This window comes from Grus americana, chromosome 10 (genome assembly GCF_028858705.1).
Source record: "Grus americana isolate bGruAme1 chromosome 10, bGruAme1.mat, whole genome shotgun sequence".
Lineage (NCBI taxonomy): Eukaryota > Metazoa > Chordata > Aves > Gruiformes > Gruidae > Grus > Grus americana.
Genome location: NC_072861.1, coordinates 8,759,159 through 8,783,320, shown reverse-complemented (window position 1 = coordinate 8,783,320; position 24,162 = coordinate 8,759,159). Strand labels below are relative to the sequence as shown.

Here is a 24,162-nt window from a genome sequence, read left to right as displayed (position 1 = left end):
GTAACCTGGGAGGGAAGCAGCACGTGAACAGGCTCTTTTTCTCCTCAAGAAGCTACTCGGTAAGATTTTCTTCCTTTGCCTAGCCTTTTCTTCCTAGCCCCTTTGCAAGGGGCCATGTTTCACTCCTGAAAGTTTGTATCTGAATATGAAATGTTTCATTTCCTTTCTCTCCTGAATTTCTAAAACTCAGTAAGAAAATAAAAATAATCTTCACTGAAGAAATTGACTCAAGCCAGTTGCCCTATATAATCAGGAAAAAAAAACATTTTAGCATTTCAGGATGAAGAGTACAATATTAATCATAATAAAATATGAGAGAATGCAGACCTTTGCATTCTCTCTAGGTGATTTCAAGCTTTTATTTGTCTGCTATTGCATGTGCAAAAGCAATAATAAAATTTAAAAGCATCAGTTTATATAAACACAGCATAGTCTGTCCCTCAATATTTTCACTGTATTTTTTCCCACAGAGCAATTTGAACCAGGTCTTTGTATGTTTTATAAGCTTTATATACACAATTCATCCAAAGCCTTATTAAATTTACATTCATGTCTCCAAGTAGTAAGCTTTCTGTCATTAAAAAAATGATTTCAAAATGGCAATCATTTTAAGGCTTATGTCTATACTATTTAATTAACTAAATGATAAGGGTTTTTTTTTTTTCAATCTCTTATTTTATTAGATAGCAAGTCTGAAAAAAATAAAGGGAAATCCATTTGAACCCAAGAGGATATTGGTTGTGTCCCAGGAGATCATCAGGAGAACGGATATAGCGATTTTTTATTACTCCAAGTTTGATTAAATCATAGTGTACAGAAATCCCCTAGCCCCCACCAAAATATTTAATTAATGATAAAATAAGAGCCATGTGCTTTTAAAGTATTTTAAAATTACTTGACTGGTAAGCTGTATTTTTATCTCACCTTCAATTTTTTAAGTACTATCTGATTTAACAAAAGACAGCAAATATTAAACATGAAATTAGATGAAGATTGCTCTTTCCTGGAAGAACAGGAGTTTCCTGCAACTTGAATTCCTGCAGAGCTAATGCCCTGAATTTTAGTAGATCTAATGTGTCTCTATTTTTGTTGCTGTTAGCATTACCATCCCTACTGAAAGAATGCTTAGGAGCCCAGTCTGAATTAAGGCACTACATAATACACAAACGTAGCAAAAATATGGCTCTATATGGAAAGAGTTTCTAATCCATTACAAAGCACCTTATGAAAAGCAATAGATAAATTCTTAAGCGGACTGGCTTTGAAAATAAAGAGATTGGAAATGAAAGTGAGTTCTAAAATACACTGCAAATTAAAGACCTTTAGAAGGACACCCTCAATTTAGTAATCAGTCTCTTATCGGAAAAGTTTATTTACTACTTTTATAAGCAATACACAAACTAACTGTATATAGAAACATTAATGGGAGGCAGGGGAAACTGCACAAGATTACAGTGAACCACAAACAACCCTCTAACATTTTCATGGGCAATTTGGTCAGAGCAAATGCAACCACTTCTTCCAATCCCCAAAGGACTCTCTGACTCTTCCTGCCTGTATCGCTGCCTTTAAGGGCCTAAATATGCAGTGCTATGTCTGGCTGCTTGGAGAAGTCATGGAGGCTTCCCTAAGAAGTGAAATACCAGGGCTTGCTCTCATGTCCTCGAGTGTCCCAGAAATGCTGCTCTGCTTCCGCAGACTCGGAATGGATAACGCTAGGAATCACAAGTGCACAGCTTGAGCCTAAGGCACTGCACTGCCCCGAGAGCCTGTCCCCTTCACAGTGCTGTGCAGGAACGTACACACTCGTGCGGCAGAATCCAGAGCAGTCCTGCAGGTCCATCCAGTCTGAAATAGGGGAGCAGACAAGTCGTGGGCTAGCAGGAAATGCTTGTCCCGTGGAACAGTAGGAGAACATAGGTGGGAGTGTGGCACGGGAAAGGGGCAGGGTTGCTGCCTCCCCTGAACAAAGGCATCCCTGCAGGCAGTTGTGAATTGGTGGAGGGATCCTTGGAGATTCTTCTTAAGTAGCTGTGGTTAAGTACAGTTCTGTCCTGAAAATTGACTAAAATAGAAATTCTGAACTTTTTTTCTAGTGTATCCTGATTGAAAGTGTGCAGCTTAAAATTGAAATATGGGGGTTTTTTGTAACTGCTGACTCTCTACTCCTGAATTCTTGTATTTGTGTAGAGCATCATCAGTTGTGCAGCCATTGAGGCCATACTCTGCCTGCGGGGCCATCTATGGTACCCCACTATAGGTATGTAACTCACCACAGCTTGGCAGCTGGTGATGTACAAGATATAACAAAACACGTGTCATGGTCTCCACACTGCTAAAAAGCAGGAGGCTTGGTTGCTTCTTTAGTGTTACAATAAGAGTGTACGGCTATGAATGCATACTACCACTAAATCTGTTCGATAAAAGGGGCCTTTTTTATATAGGCACTCTGCTTTAAGATGTGTAAAGCTTTACAGGCCATGTAGAAAAAACAGATTCCCTAAACGTCTGGATTCAGATCTTGCAGGAAATCCTATTTACAGTGAAAAATGCTATTACAAGCATTTGCAAAAATCCTGAAAATAGCACAGATGGACACAAAATGATCTTTAGTCTCTCTGATGAGTGGGATAGAGATAAAGTTCTGCAAGCTTCAGGGATTAACAGGACATTATGCTCTTTGGAGGCCAGTTGTTTCCTTTCCTAACATTAGCCTTGTTACCCAAGACAAAGAGAAGGATTTAATGTCTATGAAGCAAGTTTTTTTGGCAGGGAATGCGTAGACAGCTATTCCACACCCGAACATGTTATTTATGACAGGAATCTAATTACTTTGTGAACAAAAAGTCAGTACTGAAGCTACTCCAGTAAATTTAAGCAGACCAGGCTATAGACAACTGCTAAGATAAAAACCAGGTAAGATAAGATAAAGAGATCTGGCTATATTCTACTGTAAATTAAACTCCCATCGACTCCATATGCTTCAATCAATGAGTGTGTGTGGGTGCAGCTGATGGCTGAGCTTGGCCTAGAAACTTAGAATATTCAGTTACAGCTTGATGATCTAGTTGGTCTTAACTCAGCCAAGCAAAGATTCACAGGGTATTAAATTGCTGCTCATGTAATTACATGATTAGGTGATAGTTTCCAGTTATGTCAACCTAGTTACAGTAGATATGAGAAAATCTTTTCTTTCCTTCTTAAAATGACAGCAGATGGAGAAAATATTATCGTGACATGGTTCAGATTTGCAGGTTCAGTTCCCAGTTTCCCCATTCCAGAATGGGCATGCACTGACTGTGCCTGCAGTAGTGTCCATTCATTGTACATGAGCAGGCAGTCATTTACCCACGTCCACTGAGCAAGAAGCCAAGGCAGCTGTGTTCAACCTGGCTTACATGCTGCCTTGTTTGTAGACTGAGTTTTCTGACACTGGTTAGCACAAAAATGGAGTGTCTGGCATTGCATATCTCCCTATGACGTGCAGAGCAGAAGCTATTATGCAAGAGGACTACACAGCTGTTTCTGTATGATTCTCATCAGTCTGGTAATCAGGGAAGGGTGTGGCCTCCCTCTGTTATTTCCTTTCCTCTTGTGAATTTTTAGTTGATATGCACAGATGTGGTTACCGTCCCTTATCCTTTTCTATACCCATCTCCCCCTCTCCTGTTCTTTTTTTTTTTATCATCCTTACAGAAAGGGGTGATATTATCAGAAGAATGGCCTTTTTTTGAATCTGCAAAACTTTGCCTATGTCATTTCAGAATGCAAGTACATACTTGTAGATCTAACTGCTTGCCTGAATACAAACTGCACCCCAGCGTACACAGGGCCCCAGACCAGCCTACTGAACTTGCTCCATGTCTGAGCCATATCTTTCACTAAATCTTGCTCGGTGCAATTTCTGGAATACTCCCTGTGAGAAGTCTGGAAAACGAAGGCTACAGCATGCTAATTACACCTCCTCTAGACATGTGCGCTAATTTTAAACTTTATAAATTCCAGTATATCCATTCTTTCCATATTAATTAAACATACAAATACATGGTGAGTACAATTGTCTCATATGAAGTTCTAAAAAAATCATGTAATTTCAGCTGCAAACAACTAAAATGTATTTTGTTTTGGTGTTATATCTGTATGTGCATTTGTGCTTACCTTTTGAATTGCTAGGTATGTGATAGTAATGGCAATGAGAGAAAGTCTAACGTAAGCATATGTCATCTGTTGCATAGCAGTTGACTGCAGCTCAGAATACGTCTTGTAACTTTCAATTATGCAGTCCAACAAACTACTGCTATCTAACACCACCCTACCCTGACGTAACCTGACAGCTGTAACACTTTGGCACCAGACAGGGCTTTGTTTGCTTGCATGATTATAACCTCAAGGCAAGAACTGCACCTGGGTATATGACACAGTCTCGGGGCACTTTTATAAGAGAAACTCCATGTGCACTGCAAAGCTGGTTAAGAGTGTAATTTTATTAAGAGCTTTTCTGTCACATTTTGGTATTATAGTTAAAACCCTTGGGGAAATAATGGAAACGAAAGTATGATTTTGCGTATTTAAATTACATCTATTCTAGCAGGACTTGCTTCTTAAACCTCAACCTTTTCGGTACAGTCTATTTCTAAGGCAGGAGAGATTTTCCCATTACTCTGCAGTTTCAGAATGCAACTGCCTTGTAACTGAAAATAAGCATTTCTAAAATAACTAAATTTTATGTATTCAAAGATGCATAGTTAGGAAGAATATTTGCAATACAGTCGTTGATGACACACAGTAATCGCAGAACACTAAAAGGAAGCAAGGAGTCTAACCAAAGCAACTGCATTGGCTAAGATGGAATAATTCTAAAGGAAGAAGAAAAATCAGATTCCCAGGTACCATCAAAGAAGGAATATATATACACTATATGTATATATATCTAACTTAACATCAAAATAGTTAAGGTTGCTCAAGATAAATCTAGTCACATCCCAGAAATAGTGTGATTCAGATCACTTACAGTTGCAGAGAAGCAAAAGTTTTCAGACTATAGATATTATTTGATATCTTCCATAAAGTGTTGGGTCCTTATTCAGCAAAGCACTTAGGCATATATTTTAAAAGGATATTTTCAAAGAAACAAACTGATTTCTGGCAGAAATGGATATGCTAGTCTATCTTAAACTAGGGGCCTTTTGTACCTTTGAAAATCTTTCCTACCAACTTTAATAGGACCTGAACATATGCTTGAAGCTAAGCAGAAGCTTTAGAACTGAATAAATATGATCTTAAGCATACATTTAAATGCATTGCTGAACTTCATTCTGAGGGGAACCAACATAAAATGGAAGCAGGTTTAAATCCATTGAGAATACTCCAATGTGAATTATTCAGGTATCCCCACTTCAGTTATTTGTTCAAGCTGCAGAGCCAGTGAAATATTTTGATAGAGCAATATATGACATCAAGGCAGCATAACAGTAACATGCACTCTAATCTCCAGAAAGTTGTCTCATTCCAAAGTTCCAGCATTAAATATTAAAAGTTTTTTAAACTATCTTTCATAACTTTTATAGTAATTTTTTCATTTCTTATAACAACAATTTGGAACTGAAAACTTACCACACAATTAATTCCCTCTTCACTTTCAGATGCTGAGAGATCTTGTTTGGGCTCCAGGTTTGGATCTGTATCCCATCATTGTACTTGAAAAGTGTTTTCTGGGGAGAGAGAGGTTCTTATTAGCAGACATTCTTCCTGGTCACAGAGCAGGGGAAAATAAAGAGCAAATGTTTGTTGCGGCAATGGCATACATACCACTAACCTCAAATTCTAGCATTGTTTCAATATTTAACAATATTTTCAGCTATACCTGGACAGCAGCAGGAGTTGCAAACTAACCAATAACATTTGAGAGACACATTCATGGTTTTACATTTCTCTTTCAAAATACAGGCACTTGGATGTGGGTGCGTGGGACAGGCTGTCCTTAGCCGAGGAGCCCATGGTGGGCCCATGACAGTATCAGTTGGATTTGCAATGGCAGTCACCATAGCAGTGTATGTGTCTGGGGGCGTTTCTGGTAAGTGACTTTTTTTCCCCTTATATAGCATTTATTGCCACAGTTTTAAGACTACCTTATTAAATTACTTCCATTTCACGGTATAAACAATTATGTATCTAGCAATAGCAAGCACCATTACAGCAGAGTCTGCATCAGTGTTTCACTAGTAAATCTTTTGTGGTCGTCTTGTTTCCTTATATTCTTTGCATTTGACAAAATCTTCCACCAAATTCTGATCTGAACTACAATACGCAAACCTTGGCAGACCTCTGGCCTTTATGGAAAGTGGTCTGTGTAAACCGGAAATCTGCTTGGTCCTGCTTTGAAAATTCTGTCAGTAGAGATGATCCTGGACAGCATAGGCACCATGTTGAAGGAAATAACCATGGAAAGCTTACAGAGTCCAGCAGACACCAGCTAAAATGGTTGCCAGCTAGGTAGAAAGTAGAATGACCCACTAATGGGTATAATGAGCAGGGTTCACGTTATGGAGTGCAATTTATCTCTTCATATCCTATGACAGGCAGTAGCAAGTCTGCTCCTGCCTACTGATTTGCAGAAACAGCAGATCAGAGAAAGCAGAAACAGCAAAAAGATTTAGTACTAGAGATATACTCTGTGATACACTGTCAATGTACCGTCACTGCCCCTTTGTTGCTGCTATAACATTTCCTCAATATGTGTTGGTCAGGAATCTCCTTTTTCTCTATAGCTGGGCTAACCAATCAGTGTCTACACATGCCATACTGGATGGTACTTTGTTTCCTATTTCCACCATTCTGTTTAGCCAAATTAATGTCATAAACATTAGCATAACTGCTTTTAACATTTAAATTCTCCCTTTAAAATAGAAAACGATGGGTTGTATTAATACACAGCGTTATCTAGTATAATACACAATATTCCGTGTTGTATGTGGAGCTTATATTGTCCTCTTAAAGCAAATGGTGCCCTTGTACTGCAATTCTCGGAGGCATTTCTTACCCTTCATAAAGAGGGTAAAGCCAATCTAGGCAGCTATCTCTAGGTATTACTAGGCCATTATAAATCGTTGCTATAGCAGAAATTACTGTGACCATTTCTCTTATCTTTTACAAATTTTTTACAGAGACACCATACATGAGGAGGTTTCTAAGTTCACATTAGAAAGTGCTCAAGGTACTGCAAAACAGTCAGTCTTGTTACTGTCATTGAAACAGAGCAGAATGCTTCCTTAATACCACACAAAGTTAATTCAGCAGTACATTCCTATTATTTGTACAACTTTAAACTACAGCTTTCAGTTTATACATAGGCAGGTAAACTCTTCTGATGCAGTATCATGAAAAAAACCCTGTAAAGACACTAACCTGTCCTACATTTGCATCTTTAAGGGATATTCATCTCCATTACATAGAAGATTACAGTTCAATCCCAGTGGTATTGTGCTTCCTCTGTTTTTCCCATGACAAAGGATTCTGCATACTGTGAATTTTCTCTGTGAAAGAATAGGAACAGATATTTCGATAGGCTGTGACCGCTCAACATATGATTACTAGTGGACACTAGAATATCAGTTCCTATATAGAATTGGTAAGCAAATTCTGTGGCTCTTTGGCCATGAAGTCTTATGTTTAAGTACTGCTAAAGTACTTTGCATCAGTTCTTTATGAAGTTCTAAATTAATGGTAACATAAAATATATAGTCTGCACACTTGGCGAATTTGAGTTCTTTTATCTAGGAAAATTCCTCTTTTTACTTTTCCTCCATCTAATTTTCCTCAGAGTCTAGAAAATCTCCCACCATTTTTTCCAAATATTTCCAACAAACTCATGACTGTGATCACTGCTACTACAAAAGAATGGGGAACACACTGTCCAAAGCAGACTTTTTTTTTAAACCAGAAAACTACCAGTGGCACAGGAACCAAGAATCTTTTAACTCCTCTATGTCACCATGAGTGCCTTCAACTAGACTTTTCCCTTCCAGATTTAACGTTAATCAGAAATCTTTAATATTACTATGACTTGTCCTGGTCATCACAATCACCCTGTATGATATACAAGTGGGGAACAATATCAGGTGTTGAAAGAAAGGAAAATGATTCATTCCAGCCAGAGTAAAGAACAAAAGACAAGACAACGATTTATCAAAATTCACATGAAGAGCTGTTAAATAAGGTGCCATCCATCTATTTGCTCTGTGCTGAAGAATTTGAAACACAGCGAGGAATTCAAAATTAATTCAAGACTGGTGCTACTAGGACAGAGTTTTGGAAATAATACAAAGAAGGTTTTATCCAGCTTGTTATCTATGTTTGTCAGTTCATTATGTATCAAAGGTGCCTGGATTTCATAAGATAATGACTCACTGACCTGAAGTGCAAACAAACACAGAAACTGTACATAGAGGCCCTTTCTCTATCATTAGCCTTTGACAGACAAAGGTCACGTTCTTTTAGTTATTTTATTAGAGACAAAGGCCATTTTTTCTGATAACTATACAGGCTGAAATGAGACTTTACCTGGAAGGTAAGCCATGGATCTGCTATGTCCTTGCAAAACTTGGGGTTTACTGTATTTTTACTGTGGAGTACTGTTTCATCTGTTTGTTTATTTAGCAATTCGTATTTCTTAAGCATCAACTACATATTTGTAAACAATTAACTTTTCCAAAAGCATTCAACACTTTTTTCCCATGTTGATAAAAGGTGTTGAGGGAAGTGACTAGCATGTGACATAATAATAAATACATTTCAGAAACTGAAATTGTCACAAAGAATTCCAATGTTCTGAAATCTTTTCCATGTGTGCATTTAGGTGTAGCTACTCCTAAATGCAAAGGAAGGAAATTTCACAGGAAATAAAACTCTGTTTCAGCACAGCTACTTTATCAGTTTCCTTATCATGGACCTTTCTGGAGGGTGTAAGAGCTTTATGAAAATGTGATGAAGAACTACGCATTGCTGTCCCCAGGTCCCATCTAGGCATAGCTCACCAACAGTCAGCATGAAGCTGGACAGCCCTAACTTCATTCTATTTTATGGTCATGGAAACTGAGTTCATAAGTAACCCTAGGTTGAAGACAGGGACATAAACATGACTTAAATCCAGGGTACTCCAGATCTGCCTCAAGATACACGATCAAGCCAGTAATAGTCCTTAATACTTACTTGCTAAACTGAATGAATGTTGTGCTGTCCCAATTCTCCCTTAAAAATAAAAAGCCAAAGCCCTTGAGGAGAGACAATGGACTCCCCCATCACAACCAATAGGGCAGATTTAGGCTTCTTCTAGAAAAGTTGTCTATAGATGATATACTGCAGGACAGCAGTCTGAAATAGCAGAGCCTGCAAACATCAAGAGGTAAGCTGGATCTTGGTGTCTTTCCTCCTCCCCCCTCTAATTTCATTCAACTTGTTTCAGTTTAATTGCAGTCAGCATTTAATTGCAAAATAACATCTAGAAAAGCATGTACTAGTCCTGTGCTCAAAAGTGCCCACGTTTTACAAATCCTTCACCTATTCTCATGTATCCGAGTCATACATATGACTTACTTTGTGATTTATTTTTCAGGTGGTCACATAAACCCAGCCGTTTCATTAGCCATGTGCGTGACTGGAAGATTAAAATGGACCAAATTACCAATTTACATATTAGCACAACTCCTGGGAGCATTTGTTGGAGCAGCGGCTGTCTTTGGGATTTATTACGGTGAGTACACCTTAGACATGCTCACAGGACAAACTAGAGGTCAAGCAATTTCTAAGGCCTCAATTTTTCAATGAATGCCAAGCAGGCAGAAGACTCTGTTCAAAAAGGGCTAATGGCAGGACTGAAGCTAAAGCCATGAAAAAAAAGAAAGGAAAAACATAAAGAGTTTGAAGGGAAAAAAAGGCTTAAACATTCCAGGTATCCTACAACTTTTCTGAAACACTAATACTCCAGGAAATGTTCTGAAATTTAGAAAAATTATTCATGGGAAATCAGATACTCTGAGATCATGTATTTCTCAGTAAGGATTTTAAATTACTTAATAGCCAGGATATAGGGCTATTCATCTTCCAAACAAATTAGAAACATTAAAGACCTGATTCAAGTGCCTGTAGGCAAGTATCACCAACATCGTTCATTGAGGTTACAGGATATGAGATCAAGTCCTTCCTGACTAAACTTCAGACCGCCCTAGAGAGGTAGCTCTCCAAGGCAATGAACTCCACATAAAGTGATAAAGGGGTCACATATAAGAAGGGGAAAAAAAGAAAAAAATATCCGCTGTCCTTGAGGCATGTTTCTTTTACACAGTGTGCCACAAAGGAAAAAAGCTTATTCACAGACTCCCCGACTTGATGAATCCACACAGTAGAATGAGTTGCTTTAATCACCTGCTCCAAAACTCTGCTTCTACTGACCCAGCCCATCTCCTCCTAAGCCTCTCTTATGGGCATTATGTCTGCAGACAGCGCTCAGTCTAGGTGCAACAGAGAAAAAATGAAAATGGAAATCCCTATTGTGTATCACCTAGGTGCTCAGTACCAGTAGTAATCACAAACAGAAAAATCTTTAGGAACCATGGTAACTGTTTTGGGTTTCCTGGGGGGTTTTTTTGTTTGTTTGGGTTTGGGGGCTGAGAGGAGGAGTTGCTTGCTTGTTTTAAGGTTAGTTTTAGGATTTGGAAACGGTGGGATTCCAGAACAGGATTTCCAACTGAATCTAAGTCTTCCTCAAGCCAGACAGCCAGGATTAGGGCTGTGGCCAGGATGCAGCCGTATGTCAACATGCACATGGGGTTGGGGGTGGATTCACTGTGTTCTGCCAAAGGGTAGCAGTAGCATAAGGAGCCAAGATAGGGAACTTAGGGCTAGAGTGAGGGTTAGAGACTTCGTCCTGTTATTCAGGAGGGCAGGATTTTCTCATATCCCTCACTCTGCTCAAGTACTTTGCCCTCCTCTTGTTCTTATTAATTCCCAAACTTCTTCTGTACTTTTTCTTTCCTGCGACTTGCAGAAGTGTCGCGTACTCATTGAGGTCCACTGAAAACTCACTGGTACAAAAACGGACATAGGAGCTCAACACCTCCACCTTCCCCATACACGCACATTTGAGCTAGGTGCTTTCATTTTCAGCGATTTTCCTGAAAGAGCGAGGCAACATACATGCTAGGCTGCTAAACATGAGGCCTTTCTAAAACTGTACAAAGTAATTCACAGCTGAGCATTTTTCTCTTCCTTATCCTTTTTTTCCTAATAGTTAAATGCAACAAAACAATCTGACACTGCAAATGAGAGAGCCTGACCAAAGTAAACAACTAAATATTCTCTGCACCCATGTCATGGCCTTAAGCAAAGCCAAAAAAGTAGATTCATCTGCCAGCTTTGGGAGAATCTAACCACCCTCACCATGACTTCCATGAGAGATGCGGAGCTGTTTCTTTACTCAAGTATCACCTCATCATTGGATCCACTAGTGAAATAAAGGCATAGTGTTTGTTATTTGTATCTGTCTATGCAGATTTGTGAATGCTTCATCTCAGTGTCTTCCTATTTCTGACATTTCAGGGCTTGCCAAGGCAGCATATTATTCCAACACTGAAGTCATATTATAGTATCTAAAATATGCTTTAAATATACTAACATAAGTATACATGTATTTACAATATACATAAACCTTTACAATATATATAAAAATACACTAACTTAAATATACTAAGAACTGAAGTTTTGTGGCGAGCCTCTCCCCTCACATCTTGGGTGACTAGCATAGTATTTGGGTGTAAAGCCCACACAGAGTGAAAAATTCAAACTCCTTCAGAAGAGGAGGTGTCTCAGGAGAGTTCATTCCCAGAAGTCATTGCACAACTGTCAAATGGAATAGCAGTAGTTCCTGGTGGCTGGGAATCCGCAACAGTACGCTCAGGACACTATGCATTTTTGGGGGCATCATGCCAAATATAGCACCTCTTAGAATAATGCAAATGTGTTCAGAATCAGAAAATGCTCCCTGGCACTGAGTTCGGAAAAATGAGCAGGGCCAAAACCAGCCCAATTTTGAAAGCTGTAATACATAAAACAGACTACTTCAAGGCACAGAAGGAAAGAAGAGACAGGAAGGTATGATTAGTACATCACCTCAAATCCATGATCAGTTTCAGTTGAGAATGTGAAGTCCACAGACCTATCAAATATATTCTAGTCCTAGAAAAACTAGTGTTTATGGAGAAATGCAACCAGGTAATGGCTGTTTTCTATAGATGCCTTTATGGAGTACAGCAATGGAACGCTTGAAGTCACAGGACCTAATGCAACAGCACATATCTTTGCAACATATCCAGCTCCATATCTGTCCCTCATAAATGGATTTGCAGATCAGGTAAGTGCACTTGCTGTCTTGATTCTACAAAAAAACCATACTGAAAACTGTAAAAACAAGCAGTGAAGAAAATACATAGATCTCTAACAGGTATGATGAATTTCACCATTTTGGTGATACATCACTGTGTACAACAACAATGAGAATGCAATGCTGTTTCTTACATTTTAGTCATATTTTACAAGCAAGATAATTTCAAGTTGTTCTTTTCACATACATCATATTAATTGTTGCACTCTACAAGTCTTAAATGCAATACATGTAAGAGGTTTTCCCCAGCATAAATCAATGTTTTCCCATAAACTTCAGCAGAAATATGTCCATTTACATCAAAATCCAGCCCATTTTGTGGGCCTATTATGCCTTAAGTAACACTTAAGCAGCCAGTTTAACACACCTTGAACAACTGAGTTTTCTGCTACCACAAGCCTCCTCTTCAACCTTTTGTTATTTTTCAAATGACTGAATCTGAAAAAAAATCTCCTCTTTATTTCCAATCTGTATTCTCTAGTCCCACTTATCCAACAGTGAAAAATGAAGTTTCATATCTTCTATCTACTTCTAATCAATTTACCTGTCTTCTTCAGGCATACATGGAATAAATACTGTGTAAGCAAGCTATGAAAAACTAGGGATTGCTGGAGCACATGAATTCCTTACATAAAGGACTTGCAGATTGTGAAATCTGGCTTCAAAAAATCCAAACATTGCTTTTAAATTTTGTACAAAAGACAGTTCTGGTCTTTCGACCAGTCAACAGACTTTTCCATAAGATCTTTTTACCCATGGATGTTTTAAAATAAAATTAAAACCAGATGAAACAAAAGTAATTTAAAAGCCTTAAACTTCTTTAAATCAGTGTAGCAATTGAATGTTTTTGACATTGCTGAAACTTTTGTCTGTTTTTTTCCCAAGTTAATTATTAGCAAAATTGACATTTACAAAGCATATAATTTAAGTAGAGCAGCACTTCCATCAAAGTAATTCCAAGAAAATTTCCTTTGTCATCTCAGTTAGCACATGTAATACAGAGTTCACGTTAGTTACACATGCAAACTTAATTTAAGGTAATTCCTAATTTTTGTAGTTGACTTTGTAGACTTCACTTTTTTTTCCCTTGCGTTATGCAATACCTGGATAAAGAGGTGCATATTTAGTCTAATTTATCAGCATAAGCTAGTCACATAAACCACTTTGATATCAATGTAATTGATACTGGCATAGCAGAACTACCAAAAAATCAAGTAAATAGAACTGTCAAATTGATAGGAAAAAATGTGGAAACAAAGCATTAGACCTCACACAGGTGATGCCTTTTAAATCCTCTATTCTTTCCACACCAGGTTGTTGCAGATTTTTTTTTTCAAATGTCCTCAGCACATTTGTTGTCTTTTTCATTCAGCACAGATATCAAAACTTCTCATTACTGTGAAGCAGAGAGGCACTGGGTTCCAAATTTTGCTACTCTGTACAGTGGGATAAGTCTAAATACCAGCTCTAAGCCACCACAATTCACAGAGCTGCCATAGCCCCTCTTTTCATTATTGGAAGGATTCTGCACATATTTATTCAATATACTTTTCTTTTCATTGACCAGGTGATATCAACAGCTGTTCTTCTTCTGGCTATATTTGCTATTTTTGACACCAGAAATAACAGCGTACCAAAGGGCCTGGAGCCAATTGCAGTAGGACTACTTATAATTGTTCTTACTTGCTCCTTGGGAATGAACAGTGGCTGTGCCATGAACCCGGCCAGGGATCTAGGCCCAAGGCTCTTCACAGCCATTGCGGGATGGGGGATGGAAGTATTCACGTAAGTATGCCTGGATATGAAGTAAAATGCTCTTGGCTAAAATTGCTTGCTAGGAAAGTAAGATCCTGATTCAACATGGTACCAAGTCATACTTTATATACATATAGGTAATTCTTTGCATACCAGCAGCAGCTACTCATGCACTTTAAGCCAGACATCCTCTAGGAACTAGGCTTTAAAAGGGATTTCCTGCTCCTAGGGCAAATCAAACACGCATTATCTCTAATATTAATCATTGTTTCAAACAGACCCTTCGCAAAATATTAGAGATTTTTAGAGGTCACTGAAAATGTAAGAGTGCTTTCTTCTCTTGTCCTGCAAGTTCCAGGGGCAGGGGGGAAATCAAATCATGAGAGAGTTAGGTGGGAATATTTATTGGGTGCTGTAAAAAACATAGACATATCAGATTGATTTAGCCTATTATTACTACTGAGTTATTGCAGAAATATACAACAATCTAAAAGCCTGACTTCCTGCCTGGGAGCGAAGGAGTGAATGAAAGAAAGCTCCCTTCATTTTCCCACATTTCAGAGCACGCTCTCAAATCCCTGTGCATGCATGTGCGCACGCACACACACGCTCTTGGCTGGCCAAATGCACAGCTAATTAGTTGCACATCAAATCCACAGCTTACACATATCCAGTGTAAGAGGCACTCTGGGATATGTAAGTAAGAGTAATCTGTCATCAGGAGGTAGATCTTCTGGTTTATTTTTGTATAGTTTGTTTTTCCAGTTATTTACAAGTAGGAATCCCCAGAAGTACTGTAGACCACTAGAGAGCTCTGGTTAAGAGATTTCATTTTAGCTACTTCACCAAGTACAAATAATCTGTATTTATTTAGTATGACTTCAATCTACACGTATCATGTGCCTTTGTAGAGAAGAGCAGTAGCAAAGCTTTTCTCATACAAAAAAAAGCTAGGCACGGCATAGAAGAAATGGGCACACAGTCACGCCATCAGCCAGATCCAAAGTTCAGATGTAACACTGCTCTGGCAAGCCTCCAGTGGGAGGTCAGGTCTCCAGGCTGGTTACCTCCAAACTTTTCCTCCCCAGCAGCTCCTACCACCATACCATTAGACTGCACTTCTTTTTTAAAAAAAAAAAAAAAAAAAAAAAGAAGCAGGACACAGAGTGACATCCCACACCTAGGATTCTCTCTCATGCCCATGTAATTATAAGTAGTTGTTGACTATGATGTTAATTATAGCGTCATGTGCTATAATCTGTAATATATTATGGAGTTGGCTATTACGTTATTGAAAAAGTTTGGAAGCCTGATTGTACTCTGGTCTAGTCACAGAATACCTGTGAACTCCCCTCCTCTCCAAAAGTAAGGTCTTCCTTATTTACATTTAAGAAATTGCAAGAAAACTCTACATCTGTACCAATATGGGCTCTTCCCTAATTTAGTTTTAGGATTTGTATACAGAGAGGGAATGCATTCCCACTGTAATGACCACACTAAGAAATTTAAAAATAGGAACATAAAAAAATGAGGTATGAGATCTCTGGTCATTGCCAGAATAAACCTACAGCAGTCTCAGGGATGGATAAATTGAGGAAGAAGTCTTTCTCCCTGCCTTCAGTTATAAGGCTACAGCTATACCCAAGTTCAAAGGAACGATACAGGACTATGTTCTCATCTATTTGCAGCACAGATCCAGGTGGGACTTAGGAAGAACTTGAGCTTTGTTAGGTAGCTGGAAGCTTTGGATCAGTTACAGGCCATGGGAGAAGTCTGAATGATTGTAGCTGGGATCCTGAACTGCCCGATGCCCTGCTGGCATTACATGCATGTGAGAGACTTAACTGATGCAGCAACAATTGACAGCTAAACCTCGGATGTCTCAGCTTAACTGGAATTCACCACCTTGAAGCATGCACTTAAGCTCTCTAGTAAAAGGCATGCCCAGGAGCTGGAACCTAAGCATGAAACCTCCACAGTAACATGAGGGGAGTGCTGCACAAACCAAGCAATAGGAAATACTGAAGAGACATTGAACATTCTTTGGAGTGAGGATGGAAGCATCTCACAAGGTCATTAAGTCATTCTCTGGGTCAGTAAGTGTTGTCTACAGAGCAGCCAGGGACCACCAGAAAAGCCTCACTTTGGAATAGATCAGATATAGAATGATGAGACTCTCCACACCCTGATCCCATGAAAACACTAAACATTGAGATAGTTGGTTCACAGGAGGAAAATCCCCTCTACCCTTCTCTGTGCTTGCAGGTCCAGTAAACCTTGGGTTTATTCTGTTCTCAGCCAGGGAACTGCAAGTAGACTGGAGAGGATCTCTTTTGCTGGACCATAGAGTTGTCCAGATGATAGAGAGGCAGTTGAGCAGGGGTTTTCTCGATGTTGCTGTTACTACATTTTGCACAAAGGCACCTGAAGAAGCAGTGTCTCTGAGAATCAAGCCAGGGGACACAGGCTATGGTGCGGTTTCCCTAGGCAGTGCAAATGGATTTATTTTGGTTAAAGGCTCCCATTAGAAGCTGTTTTGACCCACTGCAGCTGGAAGGGCAGAAGGCTGGAAGGGTGTCTGTCAAGCACCCTACAGAGAGCACCATTTCACTTGCAATAGATGTAGACAGCACTGTGGCCTGCTCCTGCAAACTGGTCCTCAAACTGTTGGGAGTAGGTGTCACAGATCACAACTGTCCCCATCATTAGAGACAACTGCTGACTTTAGAGACCTAAATGTTTCTAATGATTTGTCCTAAAACACTGGAAATAACCAGGAGTCAGTCTTAAGCACATGCTTAATATTCTAATAAGCTTACAAAAAGTTTTGGGCAGTGAAGTTTTGTCTGTAGTGAGAAAACAGCCAGAGCTTTAAACACAAATACCAGACTTTTGACAAGCATAACGGCATGAAATGGCAATGAGAAAGCGAGAAACGGCTCTATAGAATGGTATTTTGCATCAGCATTTGAAGCTAGCCCTAGAATATATCAACCCTGATACGGGTTCTTTTGCACCTTTGCTGAGTCTGACTGGCAATGGCAGCAGCAATGACACAGTACGTGCTTTGCTCCATACCGGCGCACCTCAGCCGCTGCGAGACAGGAGCCGCGGCAGGCAGAGCCCGGCCGCCGCCGAGAGCTGCCGGCGCGGTAACGGTGACACCTCGTGGCCACCGGCACCGGGAACAAGCCTGAACTAAACGGCATTTTGGAAAGGGTCAGGAGACGCACCTCTTGTCTGCACAGGGATTTGGGTGGCAAAGTGGCCGCTGAAATATTTTGCATTTTCCCCGGAGCACAGAACTGTGGCCAGACACCTTCCACGCTGCTGCATGCCTGAATTATCCTGGCATTTCTTATAGCAAACAGTGTTATCTCACTGTCCCGCAGCAGTTGGCTAGGCGAGAAATGTATCTGCAAGTCTAAAATGGGCCGAAGTTCCCAGTCCATGTAGCTTACACGCTGTAGTTTCCTGGAAATTTTTGCAGTTAACCAAAGTGCAGTTTGCCAGGCCTGTGCACTGCCGCCTCCCCCGCACAGCCAGCTCCCTCCTGCTCTGCCCAACAGCAAACCCACCAGATGATGACAAAGGCGTAGCTGGATGTTTTCCTGCTAACTTGGCAGCAAAGCTGTAAGCTAGGGTATAAGGGAACTAAGTTTACTTCGGTGAAGTGATCTGTGCTTGTCACAAAGAGTTCTTGCTCCTGTGTCAACAAAGGAGGATTAAGTATCATGGAAACTCGTAACTCAGCTGTGTCCTGATCTCATTTCAGCTTTGGCATCACCCTCTATAAAGACTTTACACCCATCATCTTAGCAGAGGGTGTCTAAAGCACAGCTGACAGCAGCTGCTGCAAATACAGGCCACGATTTGGAGAAGGTCATGCAGGAGCCAACAAGGCACATGTCCGTTCATGGAACAAGCCAAGAGAGAAGCCTGCCAAAAACCACCTTCATTACATGCCCGTGTACACACACAGGCACACACAGAAGAATACATGCAAGTGCTTGATAGAGATTTTGTTGTGCTGATTAGTTCAATAAAACCTTAGTCCATGCTTGTTCCAGAAATTCAGGGGCTCAACAGACATTCATGACTCAACAATACGCAGATCTATAAACTCAGTAGAACAATATCAGGAGTTACTTTATGTCCTCAGGGCAAAATATAAATAATTCCAAAGGCAAAACATACACATCCGAGGCATTTCTGAACAAGGAATAATACTATCATCAATAGGACACTGTGAGATTAGCCCTGTTCTATTATTCTGTTGCAACTTAACCACAAGTTCACTTCTGCATAAATCTATACAACTAAGTGCTGAATAATTATCCTTACAGTTTAAAAATTCGCCTGGCAGCTTCCTGTAAAGTTCCTCTCAGATGAATTTGTCCCTTTGTATTTCTGGTAGAAAAAAAATGTTACTTCTCCATTTTCAATATGCATGAAATTGAGGTGGTTGGGTTTTCACTGCAAACTTGCATATTCAATTAATACAGTATGTTATCAAATCAAAACACCTTCATGCACCAGTACAGTTAAGAAAGTCTCTGCTCTGAAACCAATGCTCAGTAATTTACTGTCTGAATACAGACCTCCAAGAAAGGGAGAACAATTCCACAAGCCCAAGTCTCCTGTATAAAGAGCTTGTTATTTATTGTTTTATACCATTTAATGGTGGACTTGTTTCTTTAAAAATGTTCACAAATCTACACATTTAAAATTAAATCTTAGTAATTGTGCAAAGTGAATGTAAACATTTCAGCAGAGCCAATATGCTCAGCTTTCTTACTGAACACAGCAATTCTAAAAAAGATTAAGTTTTAGATGTATAAAACTTCTAAATGCTTATTTACCTCTTACTAAAAGACCTCACATTTTAAATACAGAGATAAGACACTACATCATGAAATCTGAATCTTGACCACTCTGGTCAAGTATAATCCACTTTACAGTCACTATGTTTTATTACATTCCTTAAGGCAAATATACTGAAAATCATGTATAATCCATTATATTTGTCAAGAGGAACACTGTGTATACTATTGCAGGCCTGAACCTGCAAATCTCCATGCAGATGAGATAACTCATTTTTGCAACATACATTTGCATTAATCACTCCCAAAAAACTATTCATGAGCATCTGGCAACAGCATCAGTCAAGATTGCTGTGCAATAAATATGACACTGTTCATTTCACTGTAAGTCAATGAAGCCCATTTTCCACAAGGGAGAAATTATGCCCTGCCCTCAAAACAGACATGCAGTAAAGAGGCCTTATTTTCTAACGTGCAAGTACAGCACGTAGACCAACGTGCCTGGTGGTTGTTACTTAGCATTTCAATCACAACACGGGCAGAACAGACAGGGGTGTCACCCATTTACAGAAGTATGAGACAAGAAAAGTCTACAGTATAGGGAGTGTCACACCACCTTATTTGTCCACTGCCAAATATAAGGTAGGGTGTTCAACAGAGTAACAAATAATGATAATTCTTGTTGGGTTATTTTGTTGGGTTTTTTTTTTCCTTACAGGGCTGGAAATAATTGGTGGTGGGTCCCTATAGTTGCACCTATGCTGGGAGGCATACTTGGAGCAATGATCTATATTGTTTTTATTGAAATTCATCACTCAGATACTCAGCCAGGAGAAGAAAATGACGTGTATGATAAATATGAACTGACCAATCTGGAGTAAGAAGTGAAGAATTTTCTCTCTCATTTTGTTGTGCAGTTTTTATGCAAATGATTTTATAAAAGCTCTATGCCTCAATTAGAAATTCACATTTCAAAGCAGAAAATCTATATAGAAGACAAATTCAAAACTGACCTCTTTCCATGAAACATCAGGCTGATCACATTCAAAACTGGAAACTTGAGGGTGGGAAGGGTAAATTGTTGTTCTTTTCATATTGTTTTCAGATGAAGTTATCTCCTAGATGAAACTGTAGTGGGATGATGCATTGACCTGTTAATTCAACACATATGATCTTAATCATGTTGCCTAATTAACTGAAAATAGATGAGATATTGTTACGAAACTGTATGCATAGGTAGTTAATTGGTTCAGTGTTGAAGTAATGTGTAAGAGCATCACTCAATTCTTACAGCCACTGTTTAAGAATGGCTTGTCTGAAAATTAAAAACAATAGCTGAATTGCCTAAATGTCAATTAAAGTAGTTTTAAATAACTTACTAAATTTTTATGGAGTCACTAATTGAACAGTAAGGAATCAACTCATCAGTGATGAGGTTCAGTAATTCAGAATGTGATTGCAAAAGGTAAAAACTCTGTATTATAAGATCAACATCAAAACCACAAAGCTGTACTTCTGCACAGGTTCTTCACAACAATAATGTTCAGTTATTTTTAAACTATTTACTTGACCTTTATGCTACCCAGTATAAAAAGCCTAACCTAGAATATTAATCTGAACCTCTTCCGCTGTGCTTTCTGGATAAAATTCACTTCTGTGGAGATAGGCCAGCAACAGAGGCTTATGCTGCGCAGAGGTCAGCACAAGGCCTATGTCTGTATAAGCTTTAAAGAGGCCTGCTGCTGCTGATCTACATGGGGGGATTTCATCTACTTTGTGAGTAGTTTTTATTTTGGTAGCAGTAATTAAAATTAGAAACTGATCTCAGACCTAGTCCTAGATCTGAATTCCCCAAGGCAGGCCAGCTCCACATCAGAGTTCTGAAGTGTGCATTCTCTCTCACTAAAGAGAAATGGTTGGACATACACCATTTTCGAAATATCCAGCCTTGAAAAATGAAATTATTTCTGCTTAAACACTGTGAATTGAATTTATCCAATTAAATCAAAGTTCATTTCTAATATATATACATATATATACACAGGTGGTGGTGATCATGAATAGACATCCCATTCAGTGATGCTCTTGAGCAGTTTTCATGGCAAAATTACAGGGTACAAGTTCAATGCACTCCTTTTAGGGTACTGTTCTCTTTGGATTCCTACAATTCTGCTCCCTAGAATTCCACACTATTTTCTGATTTCACTCCTGAAGGGAGGAACCCTTCGTGTTGCCAGTACTAGCCTGGGCACTTTGGTGAGATATCCACAGAAATGGTTTGGAAAATTCCGTGGTCAGAATCTGCCTCAGCATTTGGGCAGATCAGGTCTGTGTCACTTCATGTCTTTATCACACTCCCTGGTATGCCATGCCAAATTAATGGCAGCAAAGGGATAGAATTAGCAGGTCAAGCAAAGCTTTGCTTGCTGCAGCTGTAAATCAGATAATGCTGTATACTCAAGGGAGCATCATTCCAATTTTAATTATGTTTTTGAGGAAAACTTACAGAATTGTAATGAACTCAGGTTGGCCAGAGACCATATCAACCTTGTGCAAAATGCTCATTTGATTCGACATTTCTCTGCTGCGGGTTAAAAACTGATATAGCTATAACCATCCACATTTGACTGCATTGTATTGTTATCTGGAGAGCTGCAATAACAAGAAGGGAGTGTTTACAGAATCAGTCCTCAATCTGAGCAGAGATAGATACAGGAGGAGAGTACAATGTGGAATTCCTAACTGTAGACCTCATATTGGCAGCACAGACAAGCTAGTTCATTTGTCCTGTATATTGATCAATTTCACTACATAAAACAAGATGGTATGTAAAAGCGATTGCAGATTGAGCCTCCTTTTGCTCCCCCTTGCAACGAGTGCTGTCTCTCACACCTGGCAGGAGCACTCCTAGGCGGCTGCCAGCCACCTGTGTCTGGAGAGAGATTACATAGGTAGAAGTCAGAGGTCTGCCCTCAGCTCTGAAAGGCACTTACTTTTCCACTGACACCAACATCTAAAATGAAGTATCTGTGCAGAAAATAAAAATAGACTGCTAATTAACCAGAAGTAACCGATTTTGCCCAAGACGGTAGGGGCAGGTTATCACTTACTGTGCTACAATTTTGCAGTCAGTAGGCTTCGTGTGCCTCACGATATTGCTTCCTTTAATACACCCTGGAAAACATGCAGAAAAGCAGAATACAGGTCAGGAATGAGAAAGAGACTGTTTATACAATCTACTGAGTGACCAGCCCACACTTGCTGGGTGTCTGTGCATTGGCCAAGGTACATAAAGTTGTACATTTTTCTCAAAATCCTTCTGATCACAACAGGTTCTGCCTGTAAATCAACACAAAATCTTGTTTCTCCAACTTACACAGAAATTCAGTGCATAGGAATGGCATAAGTGCTTTTCTGAAGTTATCAACATGCAAATCTTAATCAGTGACACACTAATGCAATAGCATAACTGTATCTAAAATATGCTCTCAACAAGTTGTCGTGAATTCTGTTTGCTTAAAGAACTTATTTTTAAACTTTAATTAATCATTGAATGTATTTGTAAATTCTTTGAAGACATGTGGTACTAATACCACAATTCATACTGACTTCACAAAAGCCAGAATTTCATTCAGGAGCAAGATGTTATAGACCTGTCTCAGATTTGACAAAATTTACATTTATAAGAATGAATTCCTGCTTTATGGACAAAACTCAGTTGAGTCTTAACTACAAAACCATGACCAGTATCTCTATAATATAATGGGAACAATTAATAATCATCTCATGTCATAAGCTTACATGGAGATCATAATCTGTTTTGTGCAAAAAAAAAAGTATTTTTACTTTGCATAAACTATGCAATTTTCTAATATCAACTGATATTCAGTGGTCACACTCATGGTGAATTAATATAATACAGCTGGAAAAACTGTTTCTTGTTGCCAACTGTAAGTCATTCTTGTTAATGAATTAACAGTAATCAGGCTTGATCATTTTAATGTTGAAAAAAATCATTTAGAGCATTGCTCAACTTTTAGTCTTGGTTTGTTCTTTTTTTGGGCAATGTATTTGTTCTTTAGAGCTAAAGTTAGTACTGAAGTAATTTGGAGAGTGATTCTGCAAATACTACTGGGTTAAAGGTTGGCTACTGCATGTCGTTTCATAGAAGCCAGTGGAATTATTCACAACGGGAGTCAATACAGGCAAGGATAAGTGCTCAGAGAATCAAGCTTGGAGTTTAGTGGAAACTGTACTTTCTTGTTGTTTTGACTGTGGATGTGGACGAATATGTTGTGGTTCAAAATAAATACAGTTAATCCTTAATAAATGCATTCCAGTACTATTTTTATTAAAAAAAAAAAAATCTCCCCTCTGGCACCTAAGGACATATTAAGAAATAAATAGCTGCCTATTATGACCTAAAATGTTTTATAGCCTTGTGCTGGAAGAACACATTGATTAACAAGCTTTATTCCCAGAGCGCAGACCCTGTGGCAGATTTCACGGGTCAGAAGCAGTGCCAAAGCAGAGAAACGCTCACATATGAGTAATGGCCACTGCCAGGCCAGGAAGCACCCATGCTAGAGCAAGAGAGCCAGGCCCCTTGCCTCTGGACCTTCTCCTGTTCCTGTCTGCAGCCTGCCTAGGGACACTTCGTACCACAGCTTTCCCACCAGTCTAACAATAGCCAGAACCTAGGTGGGATATTTTGCTTAAGTCCCTCTTCAGAGATTGCTTTTAGGGCATGCATATATCACATCAGATTTGGCCCGCAGTACTTACAAAATGCCCCAAGCTAATTTATCTATCTTCTACTCTACAGATTTGTAAGAGGGACGCACTTCGCTCATTTCATTTGAAAAGCACGTGAAAACCTCTTCTGTGGGGGTGAGGGGAGAGGGAAATATTAGGACTTCAAATTTACTAAGGAAGCCACGAAAGAAAAAATTAAGTGGCAGCAGGCATTTTATCCTCCATCCATCCTGATGACCCTTACCTTCTCATCAGTCTTTCTGATTTTCTGTTCTCCTTTCTTTCTCTTGCCAACACTGTGTGCTGTGCTCTGTCTCTATACAATACATCTCCAGAGATTTAAATACAGCATGCTTTTCTCAGTTACTTATGAATCTTAGAAAGTTCTCATGAGAG

General features: G+C 39.2%; 1 protein-coding gene across 2 annotated transcripts in view; it reads left to right on the top strand.

The window, feature by feature from the left end:
• Positions 1 to 21,515, top strand: part of AQP9 (aquaporin 9) — a 28,275-nt gene extending 6,760 nt beyond the window's left edge. For both annotated transcript variants that reach the window (XM_054837380.1, XM_054837381.1), the window contains exons 2-6: positions 5,947 to 6,073; positions 9,611 to 9,748; positions 12,285 to 12,403; positions 14,001 to 14,218; positions 19,730 to 21,515. In XM_054837380.1, coding sequence (XP_054693355.1) covers positions 5,947 to 6,073; positions 9,611 to 9,748; positions 12,285 to 12,403; positions 14,001 to 14,218; positions 19,730 to 19,892 — 765 coding nt within the window. In that variant the 3' untranslated portion in view covers positions 19,893 to 21,515. The remainder of the gene's footprint in view (positions 1 to 5,946; positions 6,074 to 9,610; positions 9,749 to 12,284; positions 12,404 to 14,000; positions 14,219 to 19,729) is intronic.
• Positions 21,516 to 24,162: the final 2,647 nt, after the last annotated feature.